A 23021-nucleotide genomic window follows, 5' to 3' on the forward strand; every position below is an offset into this window, starting at 1 on the left:
TGTTGAAATGCTTTTGTCTCGTCAATGAACACAGATTACACGTATTACACCACACCGTGAACATCAAGATTGAAAGGGAAAATTGTTTTGACTGACAGGAACCAATGTAGGCCTACATTTTCTCCTAATTTTCTCTTCATTAGAAATGTAACAACAATTTCTCATTTCAAGGTTCAGTATTTAACCTCCATCTATTCTGAATAATAGTTGTATAGTTCGTTCATCTATGACGACTGGAATGGTAAATTGCTGCAACAAAAACTGCCAAAGTTGTCTTGATACTTGCAATGTTTAAACGAACAATATACGTAGTCTATATATGTTTCTTAACAATTTAATAGTTGTGCGAATTAGGCCTACGTTGACAAGAAAAGCGGAAATTATAGGCTACCTTCACAAGACTAGACTTGTGTGGTTGTTGTAATATGCCCATCACTACCACTAATAGCCGTACTCCTATGATAAATATTTATTAAAATTGTAATAATAATTACAATCATACGCTTTCATAAAATTTTTCCTTGATATATTGTTTTATTAGTGTCTTGTGGCCATTTGATAAGCTAAACGGTAGTTGAAACGACCAATGACGTTTGGATGCTATGATTTGGTTTTATTCATCTCTGTCATATTAAACACAAAAACAGTAGATTTCAACCAGTATTATTCCATCTATCTAGTAACTTCTTAATTCCACATGAACCGTTGTATCATCCATCACCAAGCGTTTCATATAGGCCTACTCAACATGTGTCTTCATTTCTCCCATGGTTGTTTAGGCTACAGTTTTGAAATGATATGGCATTTTCCACCACCAAGTAGCCTAGGGAGCTTTAGCGAAATTGGGAGGATGTTCAGTATATATATATATTTTTAAATATGACAATCTCCAAGAAACCCGTCGTGATTTTGGAATGGTGAGCAAGGTTCCTCATGTTGGAACCACTTCACACTCCAACACGGTAGTGGGCGATATACACTCTTTATTTGTTTCCCGATCAATGGATGCACCAAAGAAATAGAGGCACTTCCACAGTTGCGCAATGTGGGTAAAAGCTTGGACGTAACGAGGTATTTTGTCAATTAAAATGTTGTAAATAAAACGTTTTGGTATCCATGTCAGTTATGGAAATATTATACCATGCAACGTGTGCTTGTCCTGCACATGCACGGCATATAGTCGTTATTGTTACCCTTCCCACACGTAGGCGTTCGTCTGAAATCTCATGTGTTTTGCATTCCGACCTTGGCTGTAACATTGGTGCTAACAACTTGCAAGGTTGTCAAACGTTTAGTTTGCAGAGTTAGCATAAAAAAATGCAGTTAAGTTTTACATTAGTGCTTGCAATGATTAAACAGCGTTTTGCTCATCTGCAGAAGAAATGTAGAAGCATTGGCATGCTTGCATAATTCAAGACATGCAGAAGAAATGTAGAAGCATTGGCATGCTTGCATAATTCAAGACATGTGACTGTTTCAAGTGTCACCGCATTGTTTCTTGACAGCAGGGCTGAAATGGCAGTTTAGCAAACCCAATAGCAATACCCAACTGAATCCATCGTGTGTCTTGGCATTTCTCCTGGGTAAAACCATTTGAATTCAAATCACTTTTTGACAGCATCCCTTGATTTAAACAAAACTTTCCATTCATGTTTGACCATGACTTGGTCAGAAAGTGACTTTTTGGACCTGAATGCCAAAATATTCAGGAGATAAAGGTGCTCAAAGTTGACTCATTTTGCATACCCTACCATACCATGAGACATCCATGTTTTCATCACTGGAAAATATAAACGGATGAGTTTAATATCATTTAAAAGCTTGCAAACAGGGGTGACATATTTTAACCTTCAAAACACCAGTCTTAACGTCAACAGTGAAGAGGCGACTCCGGGATGCTGGCCTTCTAGGCAGAGTTCCTCTGTCCAGTGTCTGTGTTCTTTTGCCTATCTTAATCTTTTCTTTTTATTGGCCACTGAGATATGGATTTCTCTTTGCAACTCTGCCTAGAAGGCCAGCATCCCGGAGTTGCCTCTTCACTGTTAACGTTGAGACTGGTGTTTTGCGGGTACTATTTAATGAAGCTGCCAGTTGAGGACTTGTGAGGCGCCTGTTTCTCAAATTAGACACTAATTTACTTGTCCTTTTGCTCAGTTGTGCACCGGGGCCTCCCACTGCTCTTTCTATTCTGGTTAGAGCCAGTTTGCACTGTTCTGTGAAGGGAGTAGTACTCAGCGTTGTACGAGATCTTCAGTTTCTTGGCAATTTCTTGAATGGAATAGCCTTCATTTCTCAGAACAAAAATAGACTGACGAGTTTCAGAAGAAAGTTCTTCGTTTCTGGCCATTTTGAGCCTGTAATCGAACCCACAAATGTTGATACTCCAGATACTCAACTAGTCTAAAGAAGGCCAGTTTTATTGCTTCTTTAAATCAGGACAACAGTTTTCAGCTGTGCTAACATAATTGCAAAAGGGTTTTCTAATGATCAATTAGACTTTTAAAATTATCAACTTGGATTAGCTGCCACAACGTGCCATTGGAACACAGGAGTGATGGTTGCTGATAATTGGCCTCTGTACGCCTATGTAGATATTCCATTTAAAAATCTGCCGTTTCCAGCTACAATAGTCATTTACAACACGAACAATGTCTACACTGTATTTCTGAACAATTTGATGTTATTTTAAATGGACAAAAATGTGCATTTCTTCCAAAAACAAGGACATTTCTAAGTGAACCCAAACTTTTGAACGATAGTGTACATGTACATATTACCTAAATTACCTCGAATAACATGTGCCCCCGCACATTGACTCTGTACTGGTACCACTTGTAGATAGTCTCGCTACTGTTATTTTACTGCTGCTCTTTAATTATTTGTTATTTCATTTTTTACTTAACACTTATTTTTCTTAAAACTGCATTGTTGGTTTAAGGGGTGGTAAGTAAGCATTTCACTGTGAGGTCTACTACACCTGTTGTATTCGGCGCATGTGACAAATACAATTTCATTTTATTTGACTCTCATAGTCATCACACCAAAGCCAGTGTTGCCTATATCAGACCGCTGCACTATAGGAGCATGTCTGGAAAAAGCTATTTTCTTATCACTGGTGCAGAGGAATGGAATGGTGTACCAAACCATATATTATCCACTCATACGCTAGGGAGTTTTCAGATTAACCTTGAGAAATGGTTTATGGGCAAAATGCTTTAAAACTGCAAAGGCTTAAAGAAAATATAATTGTTTTCAAAAAACGTTACCTGGTCATCTATTTGATTCATTTTACAGTTTCCTCCCTATTGATGAGACGTTTTTGTTTCCATGTTATAATCTTGGGTATATTTTGTTTTCATGTATTTTCATGAGGACCACAATGGAAATACGTTTTAAAACTGTTTTGCCATCCTCAATGATTTTAATGGCATGGTACTGTATCTACATGTGTGGTTGTATTGGGTTTTAAAATGGTCAAATATATCAATGGGAAAATATGTATGGACGGTTTTGTTCAAATCGAAAGGGGTGCGGGCAAAAAGTCGAATGGATTTACCCTCCTTTAAAGATTGCGTAGTTTAGATCGAGAACATTGAGTTTTATTACGTCTCTGTAATGTCTACGTTGCTGCTACTCTTAGTTATTATCTATGCATAGCCACTTTAATAACTCTACCTACATGTACATAATTACCTCGAATGACTCTGTACGGGCACACCCTGTATATAGCCCCGCTATTGTCATTTACTGCTGCTCTTTAATTATTTGTTATTCTTATCTCTTACCTTTTTTTTTTTAGGTATTTTCTTAAAAACTGCATTGTTGGTCAAGAGCTTGTAAGTAAGCATTTCACTGTAAGGTCTACTACACCTGTTGTATTCGGCGCATGTGACAAATAACATTTGTTTTGAAGATGCGAAGCGATGCCATCTCTGCCAAGTCAGTGGCACTCATTTACCAAATACAATCTTTGACAAAGAATATCAACTCCCGCAATGATAAACTTTCTACATGATCTAATAGCAATATATTTAATTTAATAGTAATATTGGATCAATGAGGCAATGGTGACTGGCTTGTCCAGAAAAAACTCTTAACACTACCCATATGACTTGTAACTCACTGCTTCTGCTTCCTGAGCATCGATGGCACTGAACCGTAGGGGGGAAAGCAACATCTAAACGAGTGCAGTTATAGCCAACGAACCAATCACATTAGCACATCACGTGGGCACATTGGCAAAACCCTATTTTCTGAAGGGTTCCACCTTCTTCTCAAACTCATCCACCATCCCTGCTCTGACCACCTCAGTCTTGTAGTAACTCCAGTCGATTTTACTACCGGCTTCTCTGGCAGAGACTTTAGCCTTTGTGAACACACACATAGAGAGAAATCAGAGGGATCCTACAAGCTAGTACCATGAGAATGATAGAGGAATTTTCTTTGTATCTGTTCCATTATGGCATCTGTGAGCGCACAGTCAATGACATTGAGTCCATCTTCCGTTTGAAGCTGTCCATTTTCTTCTTCTTCTACTACTTCTATGAGTTGGTAAACAAACTGAAAGGGTGCATACCGCCACCTGGAGTGTGTTGTTTGAACAGGTAAAAAGCCAAGGTTGGCGATTTACTGCCACCTGCAGCTATGGAATGTTTGCTAATGAGTGTAATTCATGGGCTGATTCCTCTCGATGACCCGGATAGAATTATGTGAGCCTTCCTTAACCTATAGGATGTTCCACCCAGTTAACTACTTCAAGATGTTGAAAGTCCTCAATTGTGCTGCCCAGGCTAAAACAGGATTTTGAGCACTAGAGTCCTCTATCTATGGGCAGTGCATGGTCAGGAAAAACTCATAGCCCTAAATGTTAGGTATATTTGACTTTATCACAAAAATAGATCATCTACAGATCCGAGTACATTATTTTATTGTCATGATTATTTTATTTCCTTGAGAAATAGTTTGTTTTCTCTATGCTTTTTTCCTAAGGTTTTCAGAGGAAGTAGTAATAGTGCCATATCTAATGACACAAACATTAAATTGGTTTTTGAGCCAAACATTTGTTTGTTGCGTCACTAATTTAGCTTTCTTAACATGCATTTTGTCAATTAAATATTACCACTACAAAATAGAAATGTTGATGATGTAATGGCTGTTTCTAATCATCAAGCTTTGATGATTTGAATCAGCTGTGTAGTGCTAGGGCAAAAAACAAAACGAAACCCTCTCCTAACCTGCCACGTTAGTTCTCCTAACCTGCCACGTTAGTTCTCCTAACCTGCTGTGTAAGTCTACCTAACCTGTTATGAAAGGTCACTCCCAAAACCGGCAGCCTGCTTTGAGAACAGTGTGAGTTTCCACTAATGTGATACACATGTAAATTATATGTTCCAAGTTAAATATCCCAGATAATAAACGCTATGGTGTACTGACAAGTTAGCACCACTGGGTGGCAGTATATGCATGTACTTGGCTCCAGGTTGAATGTGGCACCAAGACTCAGCACACTTTTCATACTTGCACAAATATATGAAATTAGTATTGTGAATGCTTTAAGTGTTTCTTGTTGTTAACTGAATTGATTTATGTCAATGCTGAATTACTATATGGATTACATTTTAGTCATTTAGCAGAGTGACTTAAAATTTGTGCATTCATTTTAAAATAGCTAGGTGAGACAACATCAAAATCGTATAATGTTCAATTTCCCTCAAAGTATTAATTAGCTAAGTCAGTGTTAGCGGGAAAAGAGAAGTGCCTTTTTGGGGGGTTTCAGATGGTTTCAAAAGATGGACAGGGACTTCGCTGTGCCGACTTTAGGGGGAAGCTTGTTCCACCATTGGGGTGCCAGGACAGAGAAGAGCTTTGACTGGGCTGAGCGGGAGGTGACCCCCCCGTAGGGATGGGAGGGTCAAGAGACCAGATGTGGCTCGGTTTGGGGTGTATAGGGTTTGAGCATAGCCTGAAGGTAAGTGGATGCAGTTCCCCTTGCTGCTCCATAGGCAAGCACCAGGGTCTTGAAGATGATATGAGCTTCGACTGGAAGCCAGTGGAGTATGCGGAGGAGCGGGTTGACATGGAAGGTTGAACACCAGGTGGACTGTGGAATTCTGGATACATTTCAGGGGTTTGATGGCACAAGCGGGGAGCTCAGCCAAAGCAGAGTTGCAGTAGTCTAGATAGGAGATGACAAGTGCCTGGATTAGGACCTGCGCCGCTTCCTGTGTGAGGAAAGGTCGTACTCTATGGATGTTGTAGCGCATGAACCTGCAGGAACGAGTCACTTCTTTGATGTTTGCAGAGAACGACAGGGTGTTGTCCAGGGTCACGCCAAGGTTCTTTGCACTCTGGGAGGTGAACACTGTAGATTTGTCTTGAAGTGGACAAGCCTTTCCCAGGAGGAAGAGCAGCTCTGTTTTGACGAGGTTGAGCTTGAGGTGGTGGGCCGACATCCAAGGTGAGATGTCTGCCAGGCACACAGAGATGCGTGTCACCACCTGGGTGTCAGAAGGGGGGAAGGAGAAGAGCAGTTGAGTGTCATCTGCATAGCAATGATAGGAGAGACCATGTGACAACCGAGTAACTTGGTGTACATAGAAAAGAGGGGCATAGCGTTTTGGATGTGGCGTTACCCTAATTATAGGGCCTTTAAACCATCACAACAGTGATTGAATCAATCACCCCTCATTCAATACTAAGTACTGATGAATATCATTATATTTTATAAATTGCTGCCTTATCTTTCCTATCTAACATACATCTTGGTAGATGTCTGAAGATTCTGGTAACATTTTTTGTGTGACATTTTTTATTTTAATATTATAATGATGGCACCTGTAGAAAGTGGGCAATGTCATGGACTACATACCCAGTTGATCAATATGTATTGTCATTAGTTTGTAGTCGGGTTCAAGGATCCATCATAAATATTTTATTAGCAGCTAAAGTGAGTGTTCAGTTATCAAGATTAATTTACTAAAATCATGCATAAACTGTACAGTACATTTTTGGTTTGTTATCTCTTGTTACTGGTTAGTGTAATCGTCAGTCATATACACCTCGCCAATCACAGGTTTATTTGTAGCGTCCCCTTCTCAACCTTGCAGTGCGACTGGCTACTTCTCTCATATGTATATTTAGATAGGCGGGCTATGTTGTAACATTTCATCCCTGGATGCAGATTGGATTAGATATCCACGATTTCAGATTTTGATTGGCCTGCTGCTCATGTAGAATAAAAAAATAGGAGGAGTTGTATTACAGATAATTTCCGCTATGTGTGTTATTTGACAGTACTGTAAAGCTTGACGAGAAACACGCAGTTCAGGTAAGGGTGTTCATCGTTTTAGTCACTTTACATGTCGATAAATATCATGACATTTATAGTGAGAGGTCTGTCTAGCTGAATAAATTGACATATGGATGCGTCTTTGTGGTAGAGATTGTGTCACCAAATGTCCAGATAGCGCGCAGGCTGTGCCGAGCATGTCAATCAATAAGCACTGTCCCTGCTGAGGTCAAAAGACTGCATCTTTGCATTAACCAGATTCTGGTGGTTTTTCTGCAGTTAACGGCTAGTTAACGGCTAGCCAGCAGGGACAGTGAGGTAGGTGTATGATGCTTGCCTGCTGTTTCAAAGCGTGTCAACTTAGCTAGCTACCGTAACCAGGCTACTGAATGTTGTGGTGTAGCGGCACACATTGTAACTGTTAGCTATGTAACTAGCTACAAAATAATGAGATTACTTAATTGAGTACACGTTTCTAATGGGCTTTCCAGATCATATTTGGCCCTGTAGTACTGCTAAGGTAGATGAGTGCCTAGACACGAAATTAGCACCACTTCACCAGTTTCATTACCGTACTCTGCGCAAAAACATACCCACGGTTTGCGCAGGTCCGACCGAGAATGCGGCTACGTTAGATTCAGAAGGGCAGACCAGGTTATTAATGAGGGCTATAGTAATGCAACGCTACACGCGAATTATGCAACAACTATTTTGACATAGAAACCCGAGTTGACCTACTATTGCCACACTGTCCTGCGACCGTTCACAACTGCACACAACTCATGAGCTACTAATTCATGCCACAAAGGCGATACTCTAGTTAACCTACACATTTGAAAACGGTAATATGGTTCATGCTAATTGATAGACTTTAGGGAGCAAAGGTCAAGTTGGGCTATATGCTTACGTCTGGTTTCTGTTCTCTATGGCCCTCGTTATTGCACATCATAGAAAGTTGGCTAAGTCAGAGATCATGTACTTTCTGTCCATAGTCACCACAGTAGTTTGTCTGTTCTCTAGGGTCTGACAGGCTGACCCAGTATAAACAACATGCTATAGGCTGTTGTTGGTGGTGTTAATCCCTGGCCCAGAATGGGCAGTGTACGTAAATAAAACAGGTTTGGTTGTGCTATTATTTCTCCTGGTGTGAGAGGGAGGGGAGGAGGAATGACGAGAGAGGGAAAGAGAGTTTGCCCATGCCTGGGCCTAGGGACATCAACACTGGCAGCATTGTTTTGAGGACAATGGGAATAGCCACCAAGCTATATGGAGGCGTTACTGCAGAGTGGGAGAGAGAGACAGCTGCTTCTGCTAGAGGAGATTTCTGTAACATTTGACCCTTTTCACTGACCGTGATCTTATTACGCTGTAATAATTCTGCTAGCCCAAGCCTTGTAGTAGTGTGCAATGAATGCAATAGTTAGCATAGGCCTACGTGTTACACAATAGGATATACACTGTGACAACAACACTTAATATTCACTGAGATGGCATGAAGGGACACGGCAACTCGCTCTTGGGATCATTGGACACTCAGTACTTTAAGTTTGCCAGATTGATTGTCTTTTATCCTTCGAGAGCTAATTCTTTCCACAACAAAAGCCTAGCACTTCAGCTGTGTGTGAGGGGCAGGGAAAATGTCATGATGAGCCAATGGAAACGTGTAGGTTTTCCTTTCTATATGATTACCCTGGGTCTCCTTGTTGTCTATACAGCACAGACCAGCAGAGCATGTGATGTTTCCAGAGCCAGACGGTACTGCTTGGCTGGGTGGAATCACGTTTACCATGGTATTTCATTAAAATGGGCATTTATGAACATAGGGATATTCAATAGTTTGGGTACTTACAGTTTTGCTTCAGCAGGTGGTTAAATGAGTCAAACACAAATGAACAGTGAGAGAGGGTAGTAGAGAGAATAGACTTTGATGATACACATCCTGTTTCAGGTCTGTTTGTGACAGGCTATGCAATATGACAGTCCACTGTCAACCACTCTCTCTGCTTTCATCCAATGCAGCTCTTGGCCTCTGGTTCCTAGACCATGATGTCATGGATTATCCCTATAGCTGGGGTTCAAAAGTACATACAGAGCATTTGAAAAAAGTATTCAGACCCCTTCACTTCTCTACATTTTGTTACGTTAGCCTTATTCTAAAATATATATATTTTTTTTACTTCTCAATTTACACACAATAACCCATAATGACAAAGCAAAAACAGGTTTAGAAATTAGTATTCAGGCCCTTTACTCAGTACTTTGTTGAAGCCCCTTTGGCACCGATTACAGCCCTAAGTCTTCTTGGGTATGATGCTACAAGCTTGGCACACCTGTATTTGGGGAGTTTCTCCCATTCTTCTCTGCAGATCCTCTGAAGCTCTGTCAGGTTGGATGGGCAGCGTTGGTGCACAGGAACAGCAATTTTCAGGTCTTTCCAGAGATGTTAGATCGGGTTCAAGTCTGGGTTCTGGCTGGGCCACTCAAGTACATTCAGAGACTTGTCCCACAGCTACAACCGCTTTGTGATTAGGGTCGATGTCCTGTTGGAAGGTGAACCTTCGCCCCAGTCTGAGGTCTTGAGCGCTCTGGAGCAAGTTATCATAAAGGATCTCTGTCCTTTGCTCTGTTAATCTTTTCCTCGATCCCAACTAGTCTCCCAGTCCCTGCCGCTGAAAAACATCCCCAAAGCATGATGCTGCTACCACCATGCTTCACCATAGAGATGGTGTTCAGTCTACCATAAAAGCTTGATTGGTAGAGTGCTGCAGAGATGGTTGTCCTTCTGGAAGGTTCTCCCAGCTTCACAGAGGAACTCCTGAGCTGTTTCAGAGTGACCAAGTTCTTGGTCACCTCCCTGACTAAGGCCCTTCTCACGCGGTTGCTCAGTTTGACCTCATGGCTTGGTTTTTTCTCTGACATGCACTGTCATCTGTGGGACCTTTTTATATAGACAGGTGTATGCCTTTCCATATCATGTCCAATCAATTGAATTTACCACAGGTGGACTCCAATCAAGTTGTAGAAACATCTCAAGGATGATCAATGGAAACAGGATGCACCTGTGCTCAATTTTGAGTCTCATTGCAAAGAGTCTGAATAATTATGTAAATAAGGTATTTCTGTATTTCATTTTTTATGAACTTGCAAACATAAAAAAAAAAAAAAAAAAATCCCACTGTGTCATTGAGGTATTGTGTGTAGATTGAGGATTTCTTAAAATGTGATCTATTTTAGAATAAAACTGTAACGTAACAAAATGTGGGAAAAGGGAAGGGGTCTGAATACTTTCCGAATGCACTGTAGTAGGCCTTAACCATATCACATTAGCTTTTATGGCTAAATATCTGTCTGTTAGCCTAGCTAGGGTATGTTTGATCAGCTTCAGTGGCAGTCAATGGAGGTTTGAATTAGAGGTCGACCGACTATGATTTTTCAACACCAATACCGATTATTGGAGGACCAAAAAAAGCCGATACAAAAATCGTCCGATTAATATGTATGTATGTATGTATGTATGTATGTATGTATGTATGTATGTATCATTTTGTCTGTCATAGTTCAAGTGTACCTATGATGAAAATTACAGGCCTCATCTTTTTAAGTGGGAGAACTTGCACAATTGGTGGCTGACTAAATACTTTTTTGCCCCACTGTATGTGTAATAATGACAATTACAACAATACTGAATGAACAATGAACACTTTTATTTTAACTTAATACATCAAAATCAATTTAGTCTCAAACAAATAATGAAACATGTTCAATTTAGTTTAAATAATGCAAAAACAAAGTGTTGGAGAAGAAAGTAAAAGTGCAATATGTGCCATGTAAAAAAGCTAATGTTGAAGTTCCTTGCTCAGAACATGAGAACATATCAAAGCTGGTGGTTCCTTTTAACATGAGTCTTCAATATTCCCAGTTAAGAAGTTTTAGGTTGTAGTTATTATATGACTATTTCTCTCTATACCATTTGTATTTCATATACCTTTGACTATTGGATGTTCTAATAGGTACTTTAGTATTGCCAGCCTAATCTCGGGAGTTGATAGGCTTGAAGTCATAGAGTTGCAATGCTTGAAGCATTGTGAAGAGCTGCTGGCAAACGCAGTAAAGTGCTGTTTGAATGAATGCTTACGAGCCTGCTGCTGCCAACCACCGCTCAGTCAGACTGCTCTATCAAATCATAGACTTAATTATAGTATAATAACACACAGAAATACGAGCCTTAGGTCATTAATATGGTAAAATCCGGTAACTATCAAAAATGTTTATTCTTTCAGTGAAATACGGAACCGTTCCGTATTTTATCTAACAGGTGGCATCCATAAGTCTAAATACTGCTGTTACATTGCACAACCTTCAATGTTAAGTCATAATTATGTACAATTCTGGCAAATTAGTTCGCATTGAGCCAGGCGGCCCAAACTGTTGCATAGACCTTGACTCTGCGTGCAATGAACGCAAGAGAAGTGACACAATTTCCCTAGTTTAATATTGACTACTAACATGAATTTCTTTTAACTGAATATGCAAGTTTAAAAAAATATTCTTCTGTGTATTGATTTTAAGAAAGGAATTGATGTTTATGGTTAGGTACATTCGTGCAACGATTGTGCTTTTTTCGCAAATGCGCTTTTGTTAAATCATCCCCCGTTTGGCGAAGTTGGCTGTTTTTTGTTAGGAAGAAATAATCTTCACACAGTTCGCAACGAGCCAGTCGGCCCAAACTGCTGCATATACCCTGATTCTATTGCACAGAACGCAAGAGAAGTGACACAATTTCCCTAGTTAAAATAAATTAATGTTAGCAGGCAATATTAACTAAATATGCAGGTTTAAAAAATATATACTTGTTTATTGATTTTATGAAAGGCGTTGATGTTCATGGTTAGGTACACATTGGTGCAACGACAGTGCTTTTTTTCGCGAATGCGCTTGTTAAATCACCCGTTTGGCGAAGTAGGCTGTGATTCAATGATAAATTAACAGGCAACACATCGATTATATGCAACGCAGGACAAGCTAGATTAACTAGTAATATCATCAACCTTGTGTAGTTAACTAGTGATTATGTGAAGATTGATTGTTTTTTATAAGATACGTTTAATGCTAGCTAGCACCTGCCACGCAGTCTCCTCGTGGAGTGCAATGTAATCGGGCCATGATCGGTGTCCAAAAATGCAGATTACCGACTGCTATGAGAACTTGAAATCAGCCCTAATTAATCAGCCATTCTGATTAAATCGGTCTAGTTTGAATGCTAAGCTAGCTGCTTGTTTGTCTGTGCTCAGTGTGTGGCCTATAAAGACTTTGTTTGGGTTGCATACTTGCATTTATGTACGTCAACACATGGGTTAGGAGAGATGCTGGGGGGTCTGGAATGTCTGCTGTGATGTAGGGATACATGGAGGGAGTGGGAGGAAGAAAAGTGAAGTGGCGAGATGAAGTGAACAGATGGGGGTGGAGTTTCATTGGTCGTCGCTAGGCCTAAATCCCAGGAGTCATCAAATCAAAGTGTATTTGTCACGTGCGCTGAATACAACCGGTGTAGACCTTAGTGAAATGCTTACTTACAGGCTCTAACCAATAGTGCAAAAAAAGTTTTAGGTGAACAATAGGTAAGTAAAAAAAATAAAACAACAGTAAAAAGACAGGCTATATACAGTAGCGAGGCTATAAAAGTAGCGAGGCTACATACCGACACCGGTTAGTCAGGCTGATTGAGGGAGTATGTACATGTAGATATGGTTAAAGTGACTATGCATATATGATGAACAGAGATTAGCAGTAGCGTAAAAGAGGGGTTGGCGGGTGGTGGGTGGGACACAATGCAGATAGCCCGGATAGCCACTGTGCGGGAGCACTGGTTGGTCGGCCCAGTTGAGGTAGTATGTACATGAATGTATAGTTAAAATGACTATACATATATGATAAACAGAGAGTAGCAGCAGCGTAAAAGAGGGGTTGGGGGGGGCACACAATGCAAATAGTCCGGGTAGCCATTTGATTACCTATTCAGGAGTCTTATGGCTTGGGGGTAAAAACTGTTGAGAAGCCTTTTTGTCCTAGAATTGGCACTCCAGTACCGCTTGCCATGCGGTAGTAGAGAGAACAGTCTATGACTGGGGTGGCTGGGGTCTTTGACAATTTTTAGGGCCTTCCTCTGACACCGCCTGGTGTAGAGGTCCTGGATGGCAGGCAGTTTAGCCCCAGTGATGAACTGAGCCGTTCGCACTACCCTCTGTAGTGCCTTGCGGTAGGAGGCCGAGCAATTGCCGTACCAGGCAGTGATGCAACCGGTCAGGATGCTCTCGATGTTGTAGAACCTTTTGAGGATCTCAGGACCCATGCCACATCTTTTTAGTTTCCTGGGGGGGAATAGGCTTTGCCGTGACCTCTTCATGACTGTCTTGGTGTGTTTGGACCATTCTAGTTTGTTGTTGATGTGGACACCAAGGAACTTGAATAACCCAAATAGGGATTGGGGGGGGGGGGGGGGGGGGGTAGTAAACGCTCTTAGAGGACCAGCCCTCAGGGAGATGGTCATGGGAAGAGGGGGGATAAACGCTCTTAGAGGACCAGCCCTCAGGGAGATGGTCATGGGAAGAGGGGGGTATTAGTGCCATGCCATGCCATCTGGGCACAGTAGGATTGTCTGTCTCTGGATCATGTGTTCCAACTGCCACTGTATTCTCTATATAGTGCACTACTTTTGACTAGGGCTCTGTTCAAAAGTAGTGCACTGTGTCGGGAATAGGATGCCCTTTGGGACGTTACCTGTGTGTCATTGGAGCACTGTTATTATCTCTAACTCCGTTTGGGACTGGGAGATGATCATGTTGCCAGTTTCAGTGGGGGAGGGGAACGGATGGGGATTGGCTGAGAGGCTCTGCTGTTCATGCATAAACACATATACAGTACGTATCTATAAACAGCAGTACCTCTCAGAAACCTGGATAGGTGACTTTCCCAAAGTTCCCAGGTTTTCCAGGAATTCTGGTTGGAGTATTCTAGAATTCCTGCTTGTTGCCTCCTGATTCAGGGAATTTTCCAACCAGAATTTTGCAGCCCTAAACCTGGACAACCTTCACAAAGAGCAATGAGTCATAAATGCATACTAGATAGTATTTCGTATCATTTTATTAGTCATTGCTCTTTTTAAAAGTCCAGGTTTATCTTCCGTGCGACTGAAAAGCTATTTGCTTTACTACTTGTGTGAGAGAGTGAGTGAGTGACGTAAACAGTAGCCTGCATGTCTAATGCCAACATCCTGTTTTGTCTCCTTAGAGGCCGTTGATGGACCAGCCTGGTGAAGAGGCGGGGTTAGAATGGGACAGAGCACCTCGGAACAAGAGGGCCAAGAACATGCAAATGCCTCTCTGGACGTAAGAACACACACACACACACACACACAAAATCCTGTCCTCTACCACTTACTCTAGCCCCATTGACCTCACCAACTACTACAGTGAGTGAGTGAGTGAGTGAGTGAGTGAGTGAGTGAGTGAGTGAGAACCTAGTCTGTTGCACAATTGTATGAATTCAACCGAAATGTCTTCTGCAGTATGTACAGTATCCACCATCTGTCAGACCATAACCAACTTCTCATCAATAACTGCAGCTAAGTCCTTTCTTTTGTCTCTTCTCCTGATCAATAAGCACTGTCCGCCCTCCAGCTCAGTCACTGATTGGCTGAGAGCCAGAGTACTAAAAGCCCATTGGCCTTGCCCCATAGTTATACACTATCTGATTGGTTATGTGACCAGTGGTCAACTCAACCATCCCCTTCTCTCTCACACACACTTTCTATTGCAGCAAAACTGTAAATAAGCTTATCTCTGAGCTAGGATCTCCACTCCTTCAGTGAGTCATATAGGGCCTAGTCTTAATCAGGGAAGGAATTAGAACAGGGAAGGTCCTTTTGGCAGGACATCACTCAAGTTCTACGATATCCTCCTGGAGAGAAGTGTCCTATTGATTTAGAGTTAGAGACCTGTCATTTCTCTGCTTTGGTCCCCAACTGTGTGGGTGTGTATGGCATAGGAGTTAGACATCTCTCTTGACTCACTCACTCACTCACTCACTCACTCACTCACTCACTCACTCACTCACTCACTCACTCACTCACACACACAGCTGTGTACAGTATAGTCAGATGATCACAGCCAAAGTCTGGTGCAGCAGAGTAAAGCAGCAGACAGTCACTGTTCCTATTGTTGGTCTCCGAGCCAGGCTGACATGGGCGCACGGCAACTCAATCCATATCGAGAGAAGGCAAATAGGCTTACTGTATAATAAAAGTCATCATCATCATCATTAAAAGTATTGTTAGTGAGTTGTGTTGTCCCATATATTTATATGGAGCTTTTTGAGTTAAGCTGGGTAAGAAGGGACTGAGAGAAGGAGGGGGGGACAAAGGAAAGAGCAAGTGGGGTGGGGTGCTGACCTAAGAGGGTGTTGATAAATAGTTAGGCCAAACTCAACACATTGGGTGACTGGATGTATTTAAGATTCCCCCCCCCCTGATTCCTGATTCAACCCAGATGAAACTATTTTACGTCATCATTCCCCCTTCTCTGACGTTCTTTTCCCCGGGCATGGCAAATCCCAAGCCCTGAATTCCTTTATACGTCAGTTACTTAACTCAGTAACGGAGCTTTCCCAGCTCTGGAAAAAGCTCCCTGTCTACAGTACATAGTCTATAGGCTATTTTATACGGTTGTTCACTTCTCTTTTTTTGTCTACCAACAGGAAGGGTTTAACAACATCAAGGCGTTTGTGGAGGAAGAGCTACAGACTAGCATGGTTAGTTCGTATGTTGTAGTCTGGTGTGCAGTGTTTCATTCCATGAAGCCGTTGTAATTATGCTCTAATCAACTGCTGCACACCTCTCTCTTTGTCTCTCCACATCTCCCTCTGTCTGTCTCTCTACATCTCTGTCCATCTCTGTCTCTGTCCATGTCGCTCTTTGTCCATGTCTCTGTGTGTGTGTGTGTCTTTCTCTCTCTCTCTCTCTCTCTCTCTCTAGATGATAGGGATGGTGATTGGTGCGGGCATCGCCATAATCCTCATCGCCATCCTCATCTTCTTCATGCTGCGGAGGATCCAGCTCAGAAGTACGTGTCACATTCTCTCTCCAATGCATTTTCTTCGATAACTATAAAATGAAATAAATGCTAGCTTCAGTTACACTAGCGATTGCCCTTCACTTACACCTAAGAGCTTTCTAGTGCTGTCCCCGAACCACCAAAAAATTGTCAGACTGAGTGTAAAAGTATGTGGACACCCCTTCAAATTAGTATATTCAGCAACACCGTTGCTGACAGGTGTATAAAATCCAGCACACATCCATGTATTGTCCATAGATAAGCATTGGCAGTAGAATGTCCTGTACGGAAGAGCTCTGACTTTCAATGTGGCACTACCATTGGATGCCACCTTTCCAACAAGTCAGTTAATCAAATGTGTACCCTGTTAGAGCTGCAGCGGTCAACTGTAAGTGCTGTTATTGTAAAGTGGAAATGTGTAGGAGCAACAACGGCTCAGCCGCAAAGTGGTAGGCCACACAAGCTCACAGAACGGGACCGCCGAGTGTTGTTGCGCATAAAAATCTTTTGTCCTCGGTTGCAACACTCACTACCGAGTTCCAAACTACCTCTGGAAGCAACATCAGCACAAGAACTGCTCATCGGGAGCTTCATGAAATGGGTTTCCATGGCCAAGCAGCCGCACACAAACCTAAGATCACCATGCGCAATGCTAACACGGAACCCAAACCGGCTGCACGTGTGCGCCACTGCGCATTAATGTATTTTGTCCCCCCACACCAAACTTGATGACGACACGCAGGTTAAAATATCAAAACAAACTCTGAACCAATTACATTAATTTGGGGACCGGTCGAAACGCATTGAACATTTATGTCAATTTAGCTAGCTAGCTTGCACTTGCTAGCTAATTTGACCTATTTAGCTAGCTTGCTGTTGCTAGCTAATTTGTCCTGGGAAATAAACATTGAGTTGTTATTTTACCTGAAATGCACAAGGTCCTGCTCCGACAATTAAGCCACACATAAAACGGTCAACCAAATAGATTCTAGTCATCTCTCCTCCTAGGCTTTTTCATCTCTTGACTTTATATTGGCAACTTTCATAAATTAGGTGCATTACCGCCACTGACCTCGTTGGTCTTTAAGTAACCCACGTGGGTATAACCAATGAGGAGATGGCACGTGGGTACCTGCTTCTATAAACCAATGAGGAGATGGGAGAGGCAGGACTTGCACCGCGAGCTGCCTCACAAATAGAATTGACTTCTATTTTAGCCCATGGCAACACAGATGCTCGTTGGCGCACAATAATTGAATAATATAGATTTCAAAATTTATTTAGCAACGCTTGGGCACGCGACTTGAGCGGTGTAGTCAGCCTGTAAGCGTCGGCTGGAGGGGTGTAAAGGTTGCCGCTATTGGAGCAGTGGAAACGTGTTCTCTGGAGTGATATATCACACTTCACCATCTGGCAGTCCGACGGACTAATCTGTTTGGCAGATGCCAGGTGTGGAAGAACTTGACTGGCCTGCTCAGAGCCCTGACATCAACCCCATCAAACACCTTTGGGATGCATTGGAACCCCCGACTGCGAGCCAGGCCCAACATCAGTGCACAACCTCTCTAATTCTCTTATGGCTGAATGGAAGGAAGATCCAGCAGCAATGTTCCAACATCTAGTGTAAAATCTTCCCAGAAGAGTGCAGCAAAGGGAGGACCAACTCCATATTAATGGCCATGATTTTGAAATGAGATGTTCGACGAGCAGGTGTCCACATACTTTTTGTCATGTAGTGTATAGACACCCTATGTGTTTAATAAAATCATCTGTGTATTAAGCTTGTCTGATGCTTTAAGCACGCTGTTTGATTTAAATAATTAAGACAAATGGCTCAAGAGGAAGCCAGAGGTCAAGATAGCCTAAATCTTTTCATGACCCTCCCGCTCACCTTCGCAGATTCTGCCGTTAAACTCCTGAAGTTGCCGTTAATAGGCAACACCAGGGGTCGGCAACCTTTTTGATTTGGAGTACCAATTTATCTTACCAAGTCTACCGATCTGCGTGCCAGTTCTGATTTTCATATGCACGTTTTCATGACAGTTTCATTTAATTTCTAATAGTCTTTGTATCTCAAAATCATTGTCATGTGGTTAATTTAAATTCTATCTAAATGAAAATGATACAAATCTAAAAGTAACTTCTATTGCCAACTATGTACAAGTTGCCTACATAAAGCCAATAAATAAAAACATTGCATCCAGCAGATATAAAATATCCTGATTTTAAATATAAGTATCCTATCAATTACATTGGCAATGCAAGGCCTGTCTGCAACGAACTTGAAACATTGTATCAACTGGGTCCAGCCTGAAGCTCCTGCTAGCAAACTTGTAACATTGTATCAAATATTCTGGGCCCTCAGTTTCCTGCTCCAGTGATCTCGAGACAGACACAGCTGTAGGCTATTTGTGCAAAGGATAAGAAGTAATCCAGGTATTTTATGACATTTCCACTCGATCAGAGCATTAGATGTTTCCCTTTCCAAATGCATTGACAAACTATTGTCATTCTAAATGGATTCTAAAACCAGACTTTGTTAACGTTCTGTTTGAGGTGAAGAAAAGCATTTCTTTGAGAAGCTCTACAGCTTATTAGTGGTGGTGAGTTAAGACAATCAGAAATACTATCAGACATCCCCAAACGGGCACATTTTATAGGCCACCATTAGCACGCAGGCCAGGTAGCCTAGGCCTACTTCTATATGCGTAATCAGGTGCACGTCCTTACTTAACATTGACAGGAGTGTTCTAAACAAAAGACAATGGAATGAAATGAACCAAAACTTTTTTTCTCAGAAGTGTAGCGTAGGCTGTGAGCACTGCGAACAACGTGTCCACTCCAACAATGAGAACAGTAAACGACTGTAGACCTAATAATAATAATAATAATATTACCATAAAATTACCATAACCAAACAAACATTGTAGATTGGTAATTAACGTTAAATGTAGGTTACTACTGGTGATATATGTAATGGGGAATTGATAGACACAATCAAAGGGCAAATAATTCACACAATTAAGTTATGAAACAATGAATTTATACGAAATGGCGGGAGAGGCCATTCTGGAGAGAGACATGCATTTTAGCCACACCCCCTTTCATCTTGGACCGTGGCATACCCACGGCCTCCTCAATGGATTAGTCCACTGAGACAGGCGTCAATCAGATGTGCCATGGATTTTTTTTTTTTTTTTATCCATTTGCGACTGCTCGACTAAAACAAAATCTTGGTCGAACAGCAGCCTATTGACCAAACTATCGTCCAGTCAACTGCTTGTGAATATATGGTTTTAGCTTGCTATATGGTTTTAGCTTGCTATAATGTATCTTAAAATGTTCATACTGGTACTTTATCTTGTTCACATTGCCATACTGTTTGTGTCCGTGCTCTAGTATCTATATGTATGTTTTAACTTCTCACAGACCTGCAAGCCCAGGAGGCCCCCAAGTATCGATTCCGCAAGAGGGACAAGGTCATGTTCTATGGGCGAAAGATCATGCGCAAGGTTAGTGGCTGTGGTGGGATGCGTTTTGGGGATTCTAGCAAAGTAAAATGGTACCCTTTTGTTCGACAATGTGTCTTTTTGTCCTAGTTGACCTTTGACCTTTGGCTCTCATAGGTGTCCCAGTCCACTTCTTCCCTGGTGGGCACAGCCTCCTCCACTCGCCCACGACTCAAAAAGAAGCAGAAAATGCTCAACATTGCCAAAAAGTGTGTGAACACGGTTTACCCTGTCTACTCTACTCTAATTCATGATGCTAACAAACATAGTGACTACAGAGTAGAGAACAATAGTCTCTTATACATTTGTCCTCCCACTCTCTCATCCTGCTCTCCACCCCCCCCCCCCCACCCCCCTCTCCTCCCTCCAGGATTCTGCGTTTTAAGAAGGAGGTGCCCACCCTGGTAGCTAAGGAGCCTCCTCCCTCAGTGCTGGAGGCCGACCTTACAGAGTTTGACGTGGCCAACTCCCACCTGCCCTCCGAGGTGCTCTACATGCTTAAGAATGTCCGGTACGTAGTGACTTCTCCGAGTTTGTTTGTGTGTGTAGAGTGTACTCTGTGTGTGTGTTAAGATGTTGTGGAGTTCTTATCTATATGGAGGAGACGTGTGTGTTCAAGTATCAAACCACCATGTATCATGGGTAAATTGTGACTGACTGATCTTCAAATAATATTGAGTAGTTATTAATGATGCAGGGTGATACGTAGGTCAGTCAATCACTTTTTTGTGTGTGTAGTAATCTCTCCATCTCCATCTCTCTGCAGTGTGCTGGGCCACTTTGAGAAGCCTCTGTTCCTGGAGCTGTGTAAACACATGGTGTTCCTGCAGTTTCAACAGGGAGAGTACGTCTTCAGACCGGGCCAGCCTGACAGCAGCATCTACGTGGTGCAGGACGGAAAACTAGAACTGTGCCTTACTGGAATGGTGAGAGAGGGAGAGTGTGTGTCTGTGCACCTGTGTGTGTTTATCATGAACACAAATGGCCAGACATTTACATTTTAGTTTTGTTGTTGTTGCGTTCTGTACAATTGAGCCTCCGTCCGTGCTAACGAGTTAACAGGTACTCTCATAAGGGGCTTACAGTTCTCTAACAATTAACTCTCTTGTAGGTCATTAAATAATGATTACCACCTATTTAGTTTTTGACTCAGATTATCCCAATATGAAGGAAAAGGATCAAATGGAATGATCTCTGAATTTAGAAAGTTGTGGCCACGATGAACTTGCATTTGGGCAATGATTGGAATAACTTAACATGAACAGAATGTTTTCACGATAACTGTCAATTGTACTGTTTGCCTGTGTTATTTTGTGCTTTGTTTTTAACTCAGAAATGTATGTGCCTTTTTGTCCATGTTCATTTGTTATGAAGTACTCTGTTTTACCCCTGTGTGTTTGTAGGACGGCAAGGACGGTGTGGTGAAGGAGGTGTACCCCGGAGACAGTGTCCACAGCCTCCTCAGCATCCTGGACGTCATCACCGTAAGACGCGCCCACTTCCTGTCCCGCATTGCACACTCCCTAAACCACCATGCCAGGTGTCGTTTCTTGTTTGAGTCACCCCTTTGTCTGTCCCTGTCACGTTTCAGTCAGAACTTTGAACTTAGTCAAGGAACAAGTCAGGGAAGTCGAGCGTTGAATCGTAGCCGCTAAAGTTGAATCGTATCAAAGTCATGATGATTCTGCAATTTAATGTTATATCGTGAAGCACTATGATATGACAAGTGTGGCTTATGTGCGCTTTTACTCTTGGTGGGAAGTATACAGTGAACTATTAAACACATGACCCTTTTAGAGTCAAGAGGATTTGGTAGCTAGCATCTAACTCCTATATTTAGAATTGGGGAAAAGTACCTGACACAAACATCCTGGAACCCTTGCTTTACGGCTGACAAAGGGAAGTGGAAGACGTCTCTAAAGCAATGCTTTCTGCTGGTGGGTTCTGCTAGTTCCCTCTTATTGGCTTGTGACAATAAACATTTAGCTGAGTAGTTCAGTTCTTTGTTAGTGCGTGGGTCACAGGGACATTTAAAAAAAAAAAAAGCTTCACCCAAGTCACTGCAATGGCCGGGGTAGGCCGTCAGTGTAAAATAAGCATTTGTTCGTAACTGACTTAAATAAATAGGACCGCGTTGAAAGGGCCTTGTCATTGTGTTTGTTTCAGGTACACCTAGCTAGCATGTGAGAACCACTCTCAACACAAACTTCCCCTCCCTTTACTGCTGAAAATAGGAACTTGTAAAATGTCTCAAGTCTCCAAAATGTCTGTAAAGTCACTAATATTGAGTTAGTACAGTATATTCTGAGAGTGTGTGTGTGTGTGAACCTTATCACTGTGTGTGTGTGTTTCAGGGACACCAGAAGCCGTACAGGACGGTGTCGGCGCGGGCGGCTGAGGTGTCCACCGTACTGCGTCTACCCGTCGAGGCCTTCCTCTCCATCTTCGAGAAGTACCCTGAGAGCTTGGTGCGTGTGGTCCAGGTAAGCTGCAGTGTGTGTGTGTGTGTTTGTCACCAGGCTTGGACGTGTGTTTTTCTCTTGATGTTCATGTGACCTTTTCCTCCCTCTGTCTTCTCATGCAGATCATCATGGTTCGTCTCCAAAGAGTAACCGTTCTGGCGCTGCACAACTACCTAGGGCTCACCAACGAGCTCTTTAGCCACGTGAGTCAAGCGCCCCCCACACACACACACACACGGCGCCACAATTCATCATACCACCCAGATCCTCAAACATACACGCACCCACACATGGACATTCTGTTTGTCACTTTTCAATGCTGACCTGGTAATTATAACATTGCTAATTCAGCCTGTCTTCATTGACCCTAACCTCCTCTCTCTCTTTCTCCCATGCCCCTGTCCTCCCCTTCCTATAGGAGATGCAGCTCTTGCGCCTGCTGCCCCTGTCCCCCCACCCCGTGCCCCGCACCAGCCCCCAGCGCCACGGCAAGCGTTTCGGGAGCCTGACCGTGCCCGCGGAGGACCGCGAGGCCGCTGTGAAGGACGCATCAGATCCTGGGAAGGATGGAGCCACAGTCCCACCAACCCTCAGCAGGACCATCTCCATGCCTGTAGACATCGCTGGTGACTAACTCTTTCTGTCGGTCTCTCGA

The 23021-nt window shown here is 42.4% G+C and overlaps 1 protein-coding gene across 4 annotated transcripts in view; it reads left to right on the forward strand.

Moving 5' to 3' along the window:
- The first annotated feature begins 7080 nt into the window (after nucleotides 1-7080).
- The window catches only part of LOC110485795 (patatin-like phospholipase domain-containing protein 6), a 36926-nt gene continuing 20985 nt past the window's right edge, over nucleotides 7081-23021 (forward strand). For all 4 annotated transcript variants that reach the window (XM_036940440.2, XM_036940442.2, XM_036940441.2 and 1 more), the window contains exons 1-12: nucleotides 7081-7327; nucleotides 14576-14673; nucleotides 16040-16093; nucleotides 16317-16404; nucleotides 19825-19907; nucleotides 20022-20113; nucleotides 20275-20415; nucleotides 20671-20830; nucleotides 21308-21388; nucleotides 22259-22387; nucleotides 22489-22569; nucleotides 22785-22992. In XM_036940440.2, coding sequence (XP_036796335.2) covers nucleotides 14617-14673; nucleotides 16040-16093; nucleotides 16317-16404; nucleotides 19825-19907; nucleotides 20022-20113; nucleotides 20275-20415; nucleotides 20671-20830; nucleotides 21308-21388; nucleotides 22259-22387; nucleotides 22489-22569; nucleotides 22785-22992 — 1174 coding nt within the window. In that variant the 5' untranslated portion in view covers nucleotides 7081-7327; nucleotides 14576-14616. The remainder of the gene's footprint in view (nucleotides 7328-14575; nucleotides 14674-16039; nucleotides 16094-16316; nucleotides 16405-19824; nucleotides 19908-20021; nucleotides 20114-20274; nucleotides 20416-20670; nucleotides 20831-21307; nucleotides 21389-22258; nucleotides 22388-22488; nucleotides 22570-22784; nucleotides 22993-23021) is intronic.

The sequence above is a fragment of the Oncorhynchus mykiss genome, chromosome 13 (assembly GCF_057628025.1).
Source record: "Oncorhynchus mykiss isolate SJ-2025 chromosome 13, ASM5762802v1, whole genome shotgun sequence".
NCBI lineage: Eukaryota > Metazoa > Chordata > Actinopteri > Salmoniformes > Salmonidae > Oncorhynchus > Oncorhynchus mykiss.